This window comes from Anabrus simplex, chromosome 1 (genome assembly GCF_040414725.1).
Source record: "Anabrus simplex isolate iqAnaSimp1 chromosome 1, ASM4041472v1, whole genome shotgun sequence".
Classification (NCBI taxonomy): domain Eukaryota; kingdom Metazoa; phylum Arthropoda; class Insecta; order Orthoptera; family Tettigoniidae; genus Anabrus; species Anabrus simplex.
Genome location: NC_090265.1, coordinates 328936344 through 328952802, shown reverse-complemented (window position 1 = coordinate 328952802; position 16459 = coordinate 328936344). Strand labels below are relative to the sequence as shown.

Here is a 16459-nt window from a genome sequence, read left to right as displayed (position 1 = left end):
CCACTAAACTGAATATAAATTTCTAACTTCCGAACGGAATGAGAAATACAAACACAAATAGACTCACTGTGTTATTCAGCAATCTTGCTGCTAACTGGCAAGCAAAACTGAACATTCCTGAGGCTAACAGCTTGCTCCCCCAACGTGCAACATATCCCGTGAAGTTCGGGAATTTAAGGCCGTTTTCCCTAATCATGCAAACTGTGGCGACTGATCTTACCCGAACTGGAAATCACATTTGTTTCACAAGGGATGACAAATAACACTTTCAGGGCTAGGAACATTTCAGCAATTATCCCATCTTCTCCTGGTGTTTTGTTGTGTTTTAGTTCTCTGATTATTTGTTTGACTTCTAATGAGAGAGTTCTGAAAATGGATCTGGTGTGGGTTTTTCAAAGGCAAGTTGTTCTTTGATGCATTCACAGTTTAAAAGATCCTTGAAATGATTTGCTAGAAGTTACATGTTTTGTTTTTCTTAAAATCTCGTTCAATTTCTGCCAGTCTGTTCTGAATACATCTTTTTTCAGATCTGATGATTTTTGGGTTTTCTTTCTGGATTTTGATGAATTTATGCTGATTTTGATCAGTTTTATGCGAATTACAGTTTTGCTAGGCACTAATTCTAAGTTCTATGGCTCTGTTACAGGTGTCAGTCCACCGTCTGTGTTTGAGTTTCCTGTAGGTTTGTGTTGATGTTTTAAGAAGCTTTCAGACTTTTTTTTTAAAGCCAGCTGAAAGAAGAATCGTTAGGGATATTCACAAAGGAAATTATATGAAATTCCTGGTCGATTCATGGGTTTCTGATTGATTTGGGTTTATGCCTGGTGGTTGAAACTTCACCTTGATAAGCGACATATGGTGGTCTGAGTCAATGATTCCTCTCTTGGCTTCAACATTCATAATTTGTTTTTTCTTGGAAATGACCATATGGTCTAGCTGAAATTCTCAGTATACATTCAGGGAATGCCGTGTTTTCTCTGGTGTGTGCAAAGAAATGGGTTGATAATTTGAGATTGAAATTCTTGCAGAGCCAACTAATCATTCTGCACTTTTATTAGTTCTTTTGTGAGTAGGACGGAGTGCTACAGTGGTCCTGAATTTTCTTTCCCTGCCAATTTGGGTGCCGGCCCCGTGGTGTAGGGGTAGTGTGCCAGCCTCTTACCCGGAGCCCTGGGTTCGATTCCCGGCCAGGTCAGGGATTTTTACCTGGACCTGAGGGCTGGTTCGAGGTCCACTCAGCCTACGTGATTAGAATTGAGGAGCTATCTGACAGTGAGATAGCGGCCCCAGTCTAGAAAGCCAAGAATAATGTCCTAGAGGATTCCTTGTGTTGACCACACGACACCTCGCAATCTGCAGGCCTTCGGGCTGAGCAGCGGTCGCTTGGTAGGCCAAGGCCCTTCAAGGGCTGTAGTGCCATGGGGATTGATTGATTGCCAATTTGGGCACTGAATCTCCCAGCAGGATTTTGATATGGTGTTTTGGAATTTTGACTGTAGTTTCTTCTAGTGGTTCCCAGAAGTCCTACTTTTTGTGGACCTCTTTGACTGTAGTCGTTTGTAGGTGCTGCATGTGCTCTAATTAGTGCATAGGCTTTGTTTCCCAATTTGATTGATAGTAGCAAAATTCTTACAGAAGGAGAAGTAAAGGTTGGCTTTATATTATCCTTTATTTAACAACAAAACCGTTAGGTCTTATGGCAACGATGGGATAGGAAAGGGCTAGGAATGGGAAGGAAGCAGCTGTGGCCTTAAATAAGGTACAGCCCCAGCATTTGACTGGAGTGAAAATGTAGAGTTTAATACACAGTTTGTGATATGTATTCTGACTGCAAATCCAGTGCCGAATAGTAATGCCTTGTTAGGCAGGAGGGTTGTTGGTTTGCCTCTGTAGATTCTACAGCTTCCAGATTCAAAATCATTTTAATCCGTGTACCTGGTTTCTTGGAATGCTAAAATTTGGATGTAGAATTTGTCCAATGTGTCCGTTAGGTGCTTTAGCTTGCCAATGTTGAGAAACGTATTGATGTTTAAAGAACCAATAAATTATCTGCATTTGGAGGAAGAGTGTTTGGAAGCTCCAATACATTACCACATTATGTTCTTGGTCCCCCAGGATCTGATATAACCTAGTAAATCTACTAATGCCCACAGTAGTTGCATTGTTAGCAGTCGTCACCATCATGCTAGTAAGTTGAAGAGAGTGCAGAGATCATCATAGACCTCAGTACAACCAAGGTATTGAGCCATAGAGATTGCCTCAAGATGTTTTCTGGCCATGCCTGTTTTTGGTCTGCGAGAGGTATTTTATTTCCCTCAGACCCTCCGGATAAGACTGGCATATGATAAAAATGTACATCACCACCATCATCATCATCATCATCATAAAATAATTATAAATTTGTCTTTACACTTCAAATTTTTGGCTCACACTTCATTTTTATCTTCAGTACATTTGTCACCTAAGGAAGACATCGGAAGGGTAAAGAAGAATGGGCGTACTTTAAACCAGTCATGATGGAATCTGCAGAAAAGACCTGTGGAAGAATATAAGGAAGAAAGATCAAGAAATGCCCTGGTGGAATGACAGGGTAAAAGATATAGTTAAACAGAAGAAACAAGCTTGGAAAAAATGACTGAGAAACAGAACAACAGAATGCAAAACAGAATACAGGCACTGCAAGAAGGAGAGCTCCAAGATGGTTCAAGAAAAAAAAGCTGGCAAAAATTCAATGAATCTCTGCAAGAAGATATAACCGGAAGCAAAAAGATCTTATTCCAGTGGGTAAAAAAAAGAAGAAAAACCCAGGTGAATGTGCTAACTTCATTAAAAAAATGAACAAGAGGAAGTGGTGAGACAGAAGCAGGATATATTGCACAGGTGGGGAAAATACTCTGAACAGCTTTACAACATGCAAAATACCTTGGCACAAGGAGAAATCAAAGAACCAGATTTAGTGCAGATGGAAGATAAAGAAAACTAGGTGTCCATGGCAGAGATTGAGTGGGCCACTAAAAGGATGAAACAAGGCAAGGCAGCTGGAATTGACGAGGTTACTACAGAAATTATAATAGCAGCAGGAGCAATTTGTCTACATTGGTTGTACAGACTCTTCAGAGTGATATGGAGAGAAAAGACTGTTCCAAAAGAGTGGGTGAAAGGGGTCATATTGCTAATTTTCAAGAAAGGAGACTGGAAGCAATGTGAAAATTACAGAGGCGTGACAATGATATCTCATACAGCTAAGATCCTTGAAAGAATCTTGGATAAATGAATAAGAGGCAGAGTAGAGGGATAATTGGAAGAACACCAGTATGGATTCAGAAGAGGCAGGTCCACATTTGACCCAATATTTACATTGCGTCAAATGATTGAAAGGTATTGGGAATATGGAAAGGACATGGTAGTAACATTTCTGGATATTGAAAAGGCATATGACAGTGTCCCAAGGAATTTGGTATGGAAAACATTCATGGAGGCACAGATTGGGAACGAAACAATACAGATGGTAATAGCATTGTATCAAAACTGCAAAAGCTGTGTTAGAACCAAAGTGGGCAAACTGAATGGTTCAGAGTTGAGACAGGCTTAAGACAGGGAAGTGTATCGTCTCCCTTACTCCTCTTCATTATCATCATGGATAGAATTCTACATAATGTCAAGGAGAATATGATGGGCGAGCAAGTAAAGTCTATGCTCTCTGCTGATGACATTGTCCAATTTTATATCCAACATGTTTTTCCACACAAGCTAGGATACGGAAGCTATTGATGATTTTTGTTGTTTATAGGGGCCTAACAGCTAGGTCATCGGCCCCCCAATGGTACGAGATGAAACGAAATAACATGATAATTACAATTTTAAAATATATCCACTGACTAGAATTTAGAACAAATAATGATGGAAAAATGATTATGAAATTAAAATAATCAGTGGATCTAATTCTAATTTGCAATGCCTTATTTTCTGATAAAATTATATAAAATGTAGATTACTATGGAATAAGGCATTGCCTTGAAGAACAGAGATATATTTAATTCAAGTTAGAAGTGAAGATAACATATTACAATACACAAACATGAATTAAAATAGAGTCAATGGGATAAAAGCATAGTTAACAAAAACACACTAATAGAAAATACACTTTTACACACGATAAAAAAGGCCACCATCCCTCATAAAATGGATAACTAGGTCTGCCGACTGCTCGTCATCTCATAGGATGAGAAAAATGGCACTCAGGAGTTTTAGACTACGGCGCAGATCGGCCAGGTTCATGCACTCCGTAAGGATGTGTACCACGGTTAGACGACACACTGGGGGGGCGTTCATCCTTCAGCAGGTAGAAGTGCGTTACTACGCCGTGACCGATGCAAAGATGACATAATACCATTGCTTCTCTCCGAGAAGCCCGAACCAAAGTCTTCCATACCTTCGTAGTTCCTTCCATCGCTCTCAGCTTATTTGGGAGAGGGGTGGCAATGAAGCTATTCATGAATAGATTTTTATTTCTATCATAGGTGAATATCACCAACATAGAAATCTTATTCGGTCACCATGGTAACTAGTTAACTGATGGTGATGGTACTAGTAGTGGTGCTTGCGATTTTTTCCGACATTAACCCCCTACTGATTAGGAACCATGCAAGTGGTTTATAGCTTCTCCTGCTAACCTTGTGGTTTGTAAGTTGTTCAATAACCTGTAAGCAATAATCAGAACCAGCAGAGAGATGGCATGGTGGTAGTGGTGGTGGTGGTGGAGGTGATTTTTGTTTGAAGAGTAAGTACAACTACAGATAGCATGCCTATAGCCTTTATAATGAAACCCTCACCCTTCCAGACCAATAACTGGAAAAGAAATATAGTTCTACTCACATGGAAATATGATAACTGAGAGTAGAGGCAAATGCTCTATCCTCATTCCGTATCGTCATCTCGAGATCCAGTCTAGACTTTGTTCCAGCAATTACAGGAGCTGCAACTTCTATCAGCTTGTTGTCAAGCCTTTTCTCAAGTTGAAAATCCTACAACAAAATACATCGTAAGCAATGGGTGGCATTATTTACACTTTTAAAATAGGAAAAAATGAAAATGAAATCTTACTTGACGTTCAGAACCAGCCACTATGTTCACCCCAGGTCGCATATGGAGAGCATTTTTAAGGATTGGTCCAAAGTTCAATGTCTTCGCCTTTGGATTGCCAGAGTCACATACCCTCAACAGATCAGTGCGTCCTATGAGATCTTGGAACTTCTTGATTCCGAGACTAGCCATGTGGTTTCGAATCTGTTGATGAAAAATTAACATTAATTTCAAAACTATAAAGGATATAAAAATACAGCAGAATAGTTCTTTTAATCAATTCTTGATCAAGGATTCTCAATATAAATATCTTTTAAATAGATTCTATAGACAATGAAACTAAACTAAAATAAAAATATTTAACATTTTAATTAAATTACATTAAGCTCAAAAGTAAATGGCAAGTACAACAGTGGATATTTATTTGATTATTTTTATAAGGCATGTGCCATTCAGCTTCTTCTAACTAGACAGCCAGTAAAAACAGCATTCAAAATATACAGCTCAACTGTTTGTTTGTTCTTAACAATAAAAGTCATCACAAGCATGATCACTTTCAATGTAATAACTGTGCAGAATTTTTTTTATATAAATCTCTAAATATGTACTATTAGAAAAGCAATGTAAAAACAAAAATGTTTAGAATATGGTCCTTTCGTATAGTGCTATTCTCTGAAATAGGCTTGAGGATAAGATGCCTAAAGTTCAATTTCTCACCTCTTCAGCAAGCATAAATAAATAATTGATGACATGTTCAGGTTTGCCCGCAAACTTTTTCCTGAGGATAGGATCCTGAGTTGCAATACCAACAGGGCAAGTGTTGAGATGACACTTTCGCATCATTGTACAGCCCATGACGATAAGAGGTGCAGTACTGAAACCAAATTCATCAGCTCCCAGCAGAGCTGCCACAATTACATCAAAGCCTGAAAGGAAACTTTAGCTGTAATAAGGATCAAATACAACTTAACAGCAAATATGATCAAACTTTATAATGGATTTTATGTGGTGTCATGAATAACCACTAAAGCTCTTCTATACCAAATTTCTAGGTGGTTCAAAACAAATGATAGCCTTTAGGAAAATTTCACCACCAAGCAAAGATGATGTGGTCATCTCCCTCATTACCAGTTCACCAGGAATTTTGTTACCCACTGCCACATCGACTTTGATCTAGGAGACCAGCAAGTGTACTGGTCGAACAATTCTTGAGGGATAATTTTAATCTAAACCACAGCTGGCGGAATGAGTGGTCAAATTCAACATCTGGAACTAATGCTGATGAGCTAAATCAAACTGTGAAAATGAAGGGACTCGACCTCCCAAGAAAACTATGGTGTTGCCTTAACAGACTGAGAACTGGGCATGGACGCTGCGATTTCTTATGCCATAAGTGGGGTTGGATGGATTCTCCAATGTATGAATGCACTGAAGAGGAGCAGACCATGGACCATGTCATCCTGCGCTGCCCTCTTCATGCCTACTCATGAAGCCCCAGTGATCTATTTCATCTTGCAGAAAGTGCCGGAGAAAGGCTAAAAGACTTGGACGTGGACTTATGAATTAGTAGTTATAATAACGATACGATTAAATATATAAAAACCCCCAAGAATAAAATACTATCATCCTGAATATCAACCACACTTTTTTTATTTTTTTTATTACAGAAATACCGCTCCTTAATTTGGGTGCAGGTCATATATATAAGCCTTTTGTATTGTGGTCTTATGTCCCGGGCATGACATTAAACTGTGTCTACCGAGTGACCACCGGTATAAGTGGTCCCCCTCTACCAAGTGCCAACAGCCTCCCCGGAGGGCGGACGAGCAGGTAGAGGTCCAGGGCACCCTCTTGTCCTTGGGGTGGGAAACTACCCCTAAAGGCAGAAGAGCCACTGCATGGCCAACGGCATAGGATCAGGAAGGCAAGGGGAAACCACCTAATTATCATCCCATGAGCACATCATGCAGAGTCAAGAAATGAATATTGGTATGCTGCGCGACCCGAGGAGCGATCGGCGTCAGTTTGGGTCTGGGCCGAACGATGTGAAATGTGCGACCGGACGTGCAGAGGTGAACTATCAGGCTTTGCACGGTAAATCTGCTAATGATCGACCAAATGCAGACCAACTTCGCAAAGGTAAAGCAATAGCTACATGGAATGTGAGAGGGTTACTTCAGATGGGAAAACTTCACATTGTAGAAAGAGAACTAAAGAAACATCAAATAGACATTTGTGGACTGTCAAAAACTCTCACTGGAAAGGATGTGGGCATTTTGAAACAGATGACCATGTAATATACATCGCCGGGGCAAATGATACAGGTCAGAATAGCATCACGTTTCTTGTTGATAAGCGGATATCCCAATATGTTGAGGAATACAGACCTATCAATGGAAGAATACTGACCCTCACTCTCAACACCAGACCATATAAACTACACCTGATCCAGGTATATCTACCCACCATCGCTGCAGACGACCAAGAAATCTAAGACTTCTATGCAGACATGGAAAATACAATAGCATCACTTAAACCAAGAGGTATTACCATCATATTGGGAGACTTCAATGCAAAAGTAGGAACCACCTCGATGGACAACCACTTGTGAGAAACAGTAGGACAGTATGGCCTGGGTGCACGTAATGAGCAAGGTAATCGGTTGATACAGTTTGCAACTGAAAACAATCTTTCCATTATGAACACCAAGTTTAAACACCACAAACGCCGTCTCTTTACGTGGACCTCCCCGAATGGGCATGTTAAGAACCAAATTGATTACATCCTTGTCAATAAAAGATGGAGAACCTCCTTCCGTAATGTGAAAACAAAACCTAGTGCCGAATGCAGATCGGATCATCGTTTACTCTGGGCCTACCTTAGAATCAAACTGAGCAAACCAGTTGTCAAAATAAACTCGAAAAAGTTAGCAGCCCCTGAGCCAGTTGCTTTCCAAGAAACACTACGAAGCACTGGGCCACCTGACCTAAAGGGAAATTGTGACATGGCTTGGAAGAGAATTGAAGAATGGATCACACACGCAGCGAGCAAGGTCCCAAAGATGAACACCGCAGTGAAGCGACAACACTGGATGACTGATGAAACTTTGGCACTAGATGAAATGAGACTTAACATCCGGCTCACAGTTACAGATCCAGAACAACAAGGACGACTAATGAAAAAACTGAACAGTGATACCAAACATGCTTGCAGAAGAGACAAGAATGAACACATTAAGAAACTGTGTGCAGAACTAGAGGCGCATGCGACCAAAAATCACAGCACAGAACTGTACGACAAGGTAAAATACTTAGCACGAGAGTTTATGCCTAAGACTCAGATTATTAAAGATGACCAAGGGAATATCATCATAAATGCAGCGGGCATCACCAAAGTATGGAGAGAATACTGCATCATCAAGCTGTTCACTGATGACCCACAACCAATGCCAGGTCACCAGAACCCAACAGACTTTGAACCAATGATCCTTAGAGAAGAAGTGGAACATAAAATAAAAAAACTCCAGAACCGGAAAGCACCAGGCCAAGATGGAATCACTGCTGAAATCCTAAAGAACATGGGTGACCTAGGTGTCGACATCCTGCACAAGTTATGTCGGAAGATATGGACATCTGGAAATTGGCCGAACCAGTGGTGCCACTCAGTCTTCGTACCACTGTTCAAAAAAGGTTCTCCACTTGACTGTGCAAACTATCAAACGATAGCCCTAAACTCCCATGCATGTAAAATCATGCTCACGGTGCTGAACGAGAGCCTGAAGACCTTCTTACTTGCACAAATCTCTGGGGAACAAATCGGGTTTGTTCCAGGCAAAGGAACTCTTGAGCAGATCCTAAACATCCGACAGCTCATAGAGAAGACTCTTCTTCTTCTTCTTTTCTAGCCTATTTCAATCCACTGCTGGATATAGGCCTCTTCCATGTGCTTCCATCGTCTTCGGTCTTGCGCCACTTGGAACCAGCGTGTTCCAGCCAACAGCTTTATGTCGTCGAGCCATCTCTTCAGGGGTCTTCCAATGCCTCTCTTGTGTCCCCATGGTCTCCAGTGAACAATCCTAGAGGTCCACCTGTTGTAGTCTTGTCGAGCTACGTGTCCTACCCATTGCCATTTTAGTTTTGCTACTATCTCTAGGATGTCTGTTACATTAGTTCTTCTCCTGATGTCCTCTGAACGGATCTTATCCCTAAGGCTGATCCCTAGCATCTGTCGCTCCATGGCTCGTTGTGTTCGCTGAAGCTTGCGAGCACTTTCCTTCGTCAGAGTCATCGTTTCCAGACCGTAAGTTGTAACTGGCAGCACGCACGTATTATAAACCTTGGTCTTCAGGTTAATTGGAACATCCTTGTTAGTGAGGATGAATCTTAGTTTTCGGAATGCAGTCCAACTCATACCTATTCTGCGAGGAATTTCTGCACGTTGGTTGTCTTTTCCAAGTTTTATCTTGTGTCCAAGATAGATGTACTCATCGACAGCTTCTATATATTGGTTTCCCGTTTTAAGTGGTCGACTCTCTGGGCTTAGTATTTTCGTTTTATTAATGTTCATTTCCAAACCAATCTTAGCAGAAGCAGTTTTTAATTCTTGGATCATGCTTTCTAGCTCATCTAGATTTTCACTTATGAGCACAATGTCATCGGCAAAACGCAGGTGGTTCAAATATACCCCGTTGATTTTTATTCCTTTATTATCCCAATGAAGGGTTTTGAATACATCTTCCAAGGCAAGGGTAAACAGCTTTGGAGAGATTGTGTCACCTTGTCGAACTCCTTTGCCAACTGGGATTTTATTGGTGATGAGGTCTTCGTCCACTCTGACTACCATTGTTGCTTGATCATAAATGTTTTCCAGAAGCTTTATATACCTTGAGTTTATCATGGCATTTTGAAGTGCCTTCATGATTGCCCAGATCTCCACTGAGTCAAAAGCTTTTTTATAATCAATGAAGGCCAGATGAATCTTGATGTTGTACTCAGTGGTTTTCTCCAGAAGAAGACGAATAGTCTGGATGTGTTCAACAGTTGAGAAGCCTTTACGAAATCCCGCTTGCTCGGCAGGTTGATAAAAATCCAGTTCTCTTGTGAGGCGGTTGGTTACAATTTTAGTCAGGAGCTTATAAAGGTGTGATAACAAACTCACAGGACGATAGTTCTCTAAATTTTCCTTATCACCTTTCTTGAAGAGAAGTATCACTTCAGCATTTTTCCAATTTTCTGGTATTCTTCCAGAGTTAATACACTTGTTCATGAGTATTCTCACGGCTTCTAGCAGATCTCTTCCACCTAATTTCAGCATTTCATTCGTTATTTTATCCTCCCCAGGGGATTTTTTATTCCTTAGTTGTTTAAGAGCACTTTCAATCTCAGCAGTGGTTACTTCCGGTGTTACTTCATGTGTATAATTCTGGGCTAGTTGTTCATCACTGGATGGTTTATTAATGGTTGATGTATACAGCTTGTAGTAGAAATCTCTAATAACTCCAGTAATCTTTTGCCTATCTGTGACTATTTCTCCATTTTGGTTCTTAAGTTTTGTAATTTTTGGTCTTCCTGTAGACATGCTGTTCTTTAAAATCTTCATGTTTTTATTTTCTTCAATTGTCTGTATGATCATGTTATTAAATTTCCTTAGATCTTTTCTTATTTCCTTGCGAATGGTCTTGTTAAGATTTTTGTATTCTGCTGTATCCCTGTCCATTGTCTTCCTGTCCTTAATGAGCTGCATGGTATTGAGTGAAAGTCGGCTCTTCTTATTAGTTTTCTTCAATGGGATCTCCTTTGCTGCATTTTGAATACAAGACAAGGGAGTATAATATCAAGATGTTCCTGTGCTTCGTGGACTACATGAAAGCCTTCAACAAGTAAAATGGTCAAAGCTCTGGGCTATACTCACTGAGATGGGGACGCCGAGACATTTAGTGTACCTGATCCAACAATTGTACTCTTCGAACACTGCCACAGTGAGAGTTAATGGCGACCTCTCAGAATAACATGTGAGTAACAACACAGTAAAGGTTTCCACCTATTCAATACAAAATATATTCACAATATTTTAAAATTACATGGAACTAGTATCGACCCATCTAAGGGGTCATCATCAGCCACATCAAAGCAAATATCACTCTTGATGAAATCCTAAGAACATGTTAATTTTAACAGTAAGATTATTATGGAATAACAAGTGAATGTGGTAAATGAAAAGAGATGTTAGTATGGGACAGGTGAGTAATAGCTAATAAATATACAAGGAATATACATAAGAGGTTTGGAAACAAAGTATAAAAGGGGGCTTAGTGTTGTAAAAATTATATAATCATGGAAAACAGTAAGTGAAATGACACACATAAAATTATATATGGCTTAGGAAGAGTGGAGGTGGTTTAGGAGGGGAAGATGGCTTAAGGAGGGGCTGAAGGGTGCAGGAGAAAGGGTAATTGTCTCGGAAAAGTACCTTTGATTAAATTTAGGATTGAGTTTTGGTTGGCTGCATTATTGTTGAGGAAAGTGATAAATAGATCGAAGAGTATGTTGGGTTTCTCTGAGATTTCATTGAGATTGTGACTGGAGTTAAAATATTGGTCTAGGTGTATGTAGTAATTTTCCATTATGTCGAGTAAAGGGCCCTTGTTTGCTAATACGAGGATGTCCATGTCTTGTTCGATATTGGTGAAATTATGGTTATAATCTTGCATGTGTTGGCCGATGGCTGAAAACTTGTTGTATTTTATTGCATTAGTGTGCTCGTGGTATCTGATATTGAAGTTTCTACCGGTTTGCCCGATGTAGGTTTTTCCACAGGTGTTACATTTGATCTTATAAACTCCTCATTTTAAAAAACTGCTGGTCCTGTTGATGTGTGAAGTATTGTGTAAAATGTTCATGTTCTTATAGTTGGTTTTGAAGGCTATTTTAACGCCTTGTTTCTTAAATATATTGGTTAACTTGTAGATATCATTGTTGAACATGAAGGTGGAAAATGTTAGAGGTTTAGTTGTTTCTTTTTTGAGGGTAGTTTTTGGGCGATATTTATGTTTATTGATTATCCTTTCTATAAAATGGTTGCTGAAGCCGTTGAATTTTGCGATTCCGCGGATTGTGTTGAGTTCGTTCTTTAGATCTTTCTTGGACATAGGTATGCTGAAGGCTCGGTGAACTAGGCTGTTATATGTGGCTCGTTTGTGGGACTGGGGGTGCACTGAATCTTGGCGAATGGTGGAGGCTGTTTGAGTGAGTTTTCTGAATATTTTATAACTGAAAGAATCTGAGTTTCTAGTGATGGTTAAATCTAGAAAGTTAATTTTTAGATTTGATTTGGATTCTAGTGTGAATTTGATATGAGGATCAATACTGTTGAGTCTTAAGAGGGTGGTGGATGCGTTAATCGATTTCTCATTCATGATTACAAAGACATCGTCAACATATCTGGCCCAAAAGAGAATGTTTTCAAATTCATTGTCAATTTTTGTGTATTCGAGGAAATCCAGGTATATTTCTGCTAAGATACCTGAGGCCGGTGACCCCATTGCCAAACCATCTTGTTGATATATGACATTGTCGAAAGTGAAAAGTTATTATTAAGGACTAGTTTTAATACTGTGATAAAGTCTTTTATCTCTAGTTTGCTTAAGTGGCTGTTTTTGTTTAAATTGTTTATAATTATCGGAATTAATTTTGATACTTGTATGCTTGGGTACATGTTTACAATATCGAGAGAGTGGATAGAGTGATCAGGTTGCAAATTGAACTTGTTAAGTTTATCTACTAGCTCTGATGTGTTTTTAATAGACTTTTCGGATAAAAATTGAGAATTTTTTCTTAAGAAACATTGGATGAATTGTGATATTTTGTACAAGGGGCTTGGTCTATAGTTGATAATTGGGCGGATGGGAACTCCGGATTTGTGTATTTTGGGAAGAGCTTTAGCAGTGGGGAGTCCTGGGTTCATTTGTATGAATTTGGATTTTTCCTGTTCGGTAAATAAAAATGAAGTGTTTTTAAGAGTATGTTTAAGTAGTTTTTGAATTTTTTGGGTGGGGTCTTTTTTGATTATGGAAAATGAACTGTCTGTGAAAAAGTTTTTTGTTTTTTCCAATATATACTTTGTTATCCATGATAACTGTTGCATTGCCTTTGTCAGCTTTGGTTACGATAAGTTCGTTGTCTTTAATTTTCTTCTTGAGGGCGTATATGCGCTTTTGTTCAGCTATTTTTTCTCTATTAATGAGGTTATTTGCGGGGTTGGATAAATTGTAGAGGATATTAGTCAGTTTCCTTTTAACATCGATTCTAACCTCATTTTGCGTATCTGCCGGCATTTTGTTAATAGCTAGCTCTGATTCTGTGATCATAGTAGCGGCTATGTTGAGGCTGTTCAAGTTTGGCCAGTTGTGTTTCGGTCCTTTGGATAAAGTTAAGCGTTCACTTTCACTTAAGGGCGTGTTTGATAGATTTACAACAGCTGGATGAAACTGCATACGATCGATCGTGTTGCTATTGGAGTTTCTAGTTTGTTGGTTATGAAGTTGGCAGTTTTTTAGCCTGTTGAGTTTATTCTCTAAATTTGACCGTTTTCTGGCTAGTTCGTAGAATAATTTGTTCTCTAGTTGTTGATAGAAAAGTGTCCATTGTGCGTTTGAAAGTAGTTTAGTCGCTGCGAGGTAAGCGTCGTATAATTTCTGATTCAAAAAAGATTTCTTCCGGTACAAGAATTTAATTTCGTCTCTTAACCATATTTTGTTGGTTTTGTTTTGAGTTTTGATGGTTTGAGGTGAAATCCGATGTTTCTTTTTATTGCTTCTTAGAAAATTAGGTGTCAAGTTAAGTGATATACATTGTTTTAGGAAATAGGCAAATTACGCAAAGACGTCTATTTTTAATTTTAGGCCTAGATATTGAAAGGCTTTCTGTTTTGCCTGGTAAGCTACATCATTAAGGGTTATAAATTTCATGTTGTTGGTCCGTATTGAACTGAGAATAACACATATTTTGTATTGAATAGGTGGAAACCTTTACTGTGTTGTTACTCATATGTTATTCTCAGTTCAATACGGACCAACAACATGAAATTTATAACCCTTAATGACCTCTCAGAAGTCTTTTCTACTTGTGCTGGAGTGCGACAAGGTTGCATTCTTTCCCCCCCGTCCTATTTAATGTATACAGTGAGAGTATATTATGAGGGAGATTCTGGAGGACTGGAGTGACTTCATCACTGTTGGTGGCAAAAACATTAACAATCTCAGATATGCAGATGATATTGTGATCATTGCAACAGATGATCATGAACTAGAAGCTATCATGCGGAGGTTAGACGAGCGAAGCAGAGAATATGGTCTTGAAATCAACAATAAAAAGACCAAAGTGATGATTGTAGACTGTTTTAATAACAACAGACCTGCCATAACAAGAATTGCGGATTATGAGGTTGTCAGTCGCTTCGAGTATCTAGGATCTATTGTCTCAAATACTGGGGACTGTGAACCTGAGATCCGCAAGCGCATTGCGAGAAATTCAACAGCAAAACTTCCTCGCATCTGGAAGGACACCTCCGTCACTTCCAAGACAAAGCTCACCCTCATGCGAACTCTGATCTTCCCTATCGTGACCTATGCAGCAGAAACTTGGGACAATGAAGATGGCAGATCGCTGCAGGATTGATACTCTAGAAATGTGGTGCTATAGGAGATTACTGCGAATACCATGGACAGCACACCATACTAATGAATCGATTCTGCAACAGCTCGGCATCAGAACAAGACTGTCAACCCTTATCAACCAAAAACAACTCTGATATTTTGGACATATTGCGAGAAGACAGGAGGCAATGAAAATACTGATCATAGAGGGAAAAATCGAAGGCCAAAGACCTAGAGGACATGCGCCGTTATGATGGGTGGACCAGATCAAGAACTTAACCAGGATGAGCTTACAGCAAGCAAGTCACCACGCCCAAAGCAGAGACTCCTGGAGGATGATCACCAAAATGATTGTCGCGTGATGCCACTACACCCTTACGAAGGGTTGGACTTGGAGAGAGATTGTGGTCCCAAGTCACGTGACTTGGCAACATCTGAAATCTCACTCTGTTACTCACTTCCGCATTACCAGGACCACATGGTGTGGCAGTTGATTAATACTTTGTGTTCTGAGTGAAGAAGCATCAGTGGTAACAAGTGATAAATTCAAAAATGCGTTTGCAGTTATTTCCTGTGAGAGAGAAATTTAAAGTTGTAAAGGAAGATTTAGTTAAGAACGATGTACTGTAGAGAGGTCATGACTGGAACAAGTTGGTGGAGGAAGAATGGTACAAGGACAGGATGAGATGGAGGAGGCTCATATACCACACCCGGGAAACTGGAGATGGTTTAGGATGAGGATGATGAAGAAAGGAGGCTGAAACTATCTGAAATTGTGCCGCTGGCAGGAAATATGATGTTGATGAATAATGTATTCACGATTGGAGGAAGAAGGAAATGTTATTAGAAAATAATGATGATCGCAGAGTTTTCTGAGGGCAGAATTCACATTTTCCTGAAACTGAAGAACAGCTTTTTAAATAAGCAACTGAAATGAGTCAACTAAAAATAAATCGAGATCGCAAAGGAACTTAAAAAGGAGGGTTTTACTGCAAGCCGTGGGTGGATGAGGAGTTTTTATCGAAGAAACTGATTCTGTATAAGAAGACAAACATCTATTTCACGTCTCCCTATCGCCTACGAAGAAAAGTTGACAGCCTTTCATCACTATGTTATTCATTTGCAGAAACAAAATTCCTATTTGCTTTCTTAAATTGGGAATGCTGATCAGACGCACGTTTATTTCAAAATGCCACTAGACAACACGGTTCACATTAACAGCTCTAAAACTGTTACTATCAGGACATTGGTAATGTAAAGCAATGCTGCACGGGAATGTTATGCATGTTAGCCGATGGAAAAAGCTTCTGCAGTATGTGGTTCTGAAAAGAAAAACACTTCCGAAACGAAATTTACCATTTAGTATTTTCGTTTGAACCCAAGAAAACCGCTTAATGGACAGTGAGCTAATAGAGGGCTGCATGAAGTGAGTTTGGCGATGTCGCCCGGGAGCTTCATTGCAGAAAAAATGCCTGCTTATGCTCGATAGTTATCACAGGCAAACTAAAGACGCCATAAAGGAATTGATAAATAAAGGAAAAACTTATCTGGCAATGATACCAAGAGAGCTGACCTCTATGCTACAGCCATTGGATTTTTGTGTGAACCGGCCTTTCAAAGCTCCACTGAAACAGCTCGGCGTCTGCCAGCGATCGCACAGACACCAACCGGACAAGTGAAACGACCCAAAGTGGAACTTCGATGCAAGTTAATAAAGACTGCACA

At 39.6% G+C, this 16459-nt stretch overlaps 1 protein-coding gene across 1 annotated transcript in view; it reads right to left on the bottom strand.

Moving 5' to 3' along the window:
- Positions 1-16459, bottom strand: part of LOC136856759 (uncharacterized) — a 674434-nt gene that overhangs the window by 146338 nt on the left and 511637 nt on the right. The window contains exons 26-28 of the mRNA XM_068224954.1: positions 5800-6008; positions 5104-5286; positions 4876-5024 (exon numbers count right to left, since the gene is read on the bottom strand). Of these exons, the coding sequence (XP_068081055.1) occupies positions 4876-5024; positions 5104-5286; positions 5800-6008 (541 nt within the window). The remainder of the gene's footprint in view (positions 1-4875; positions 5025-5103; positions 5287-5799; positions 6009-16459) is intronic.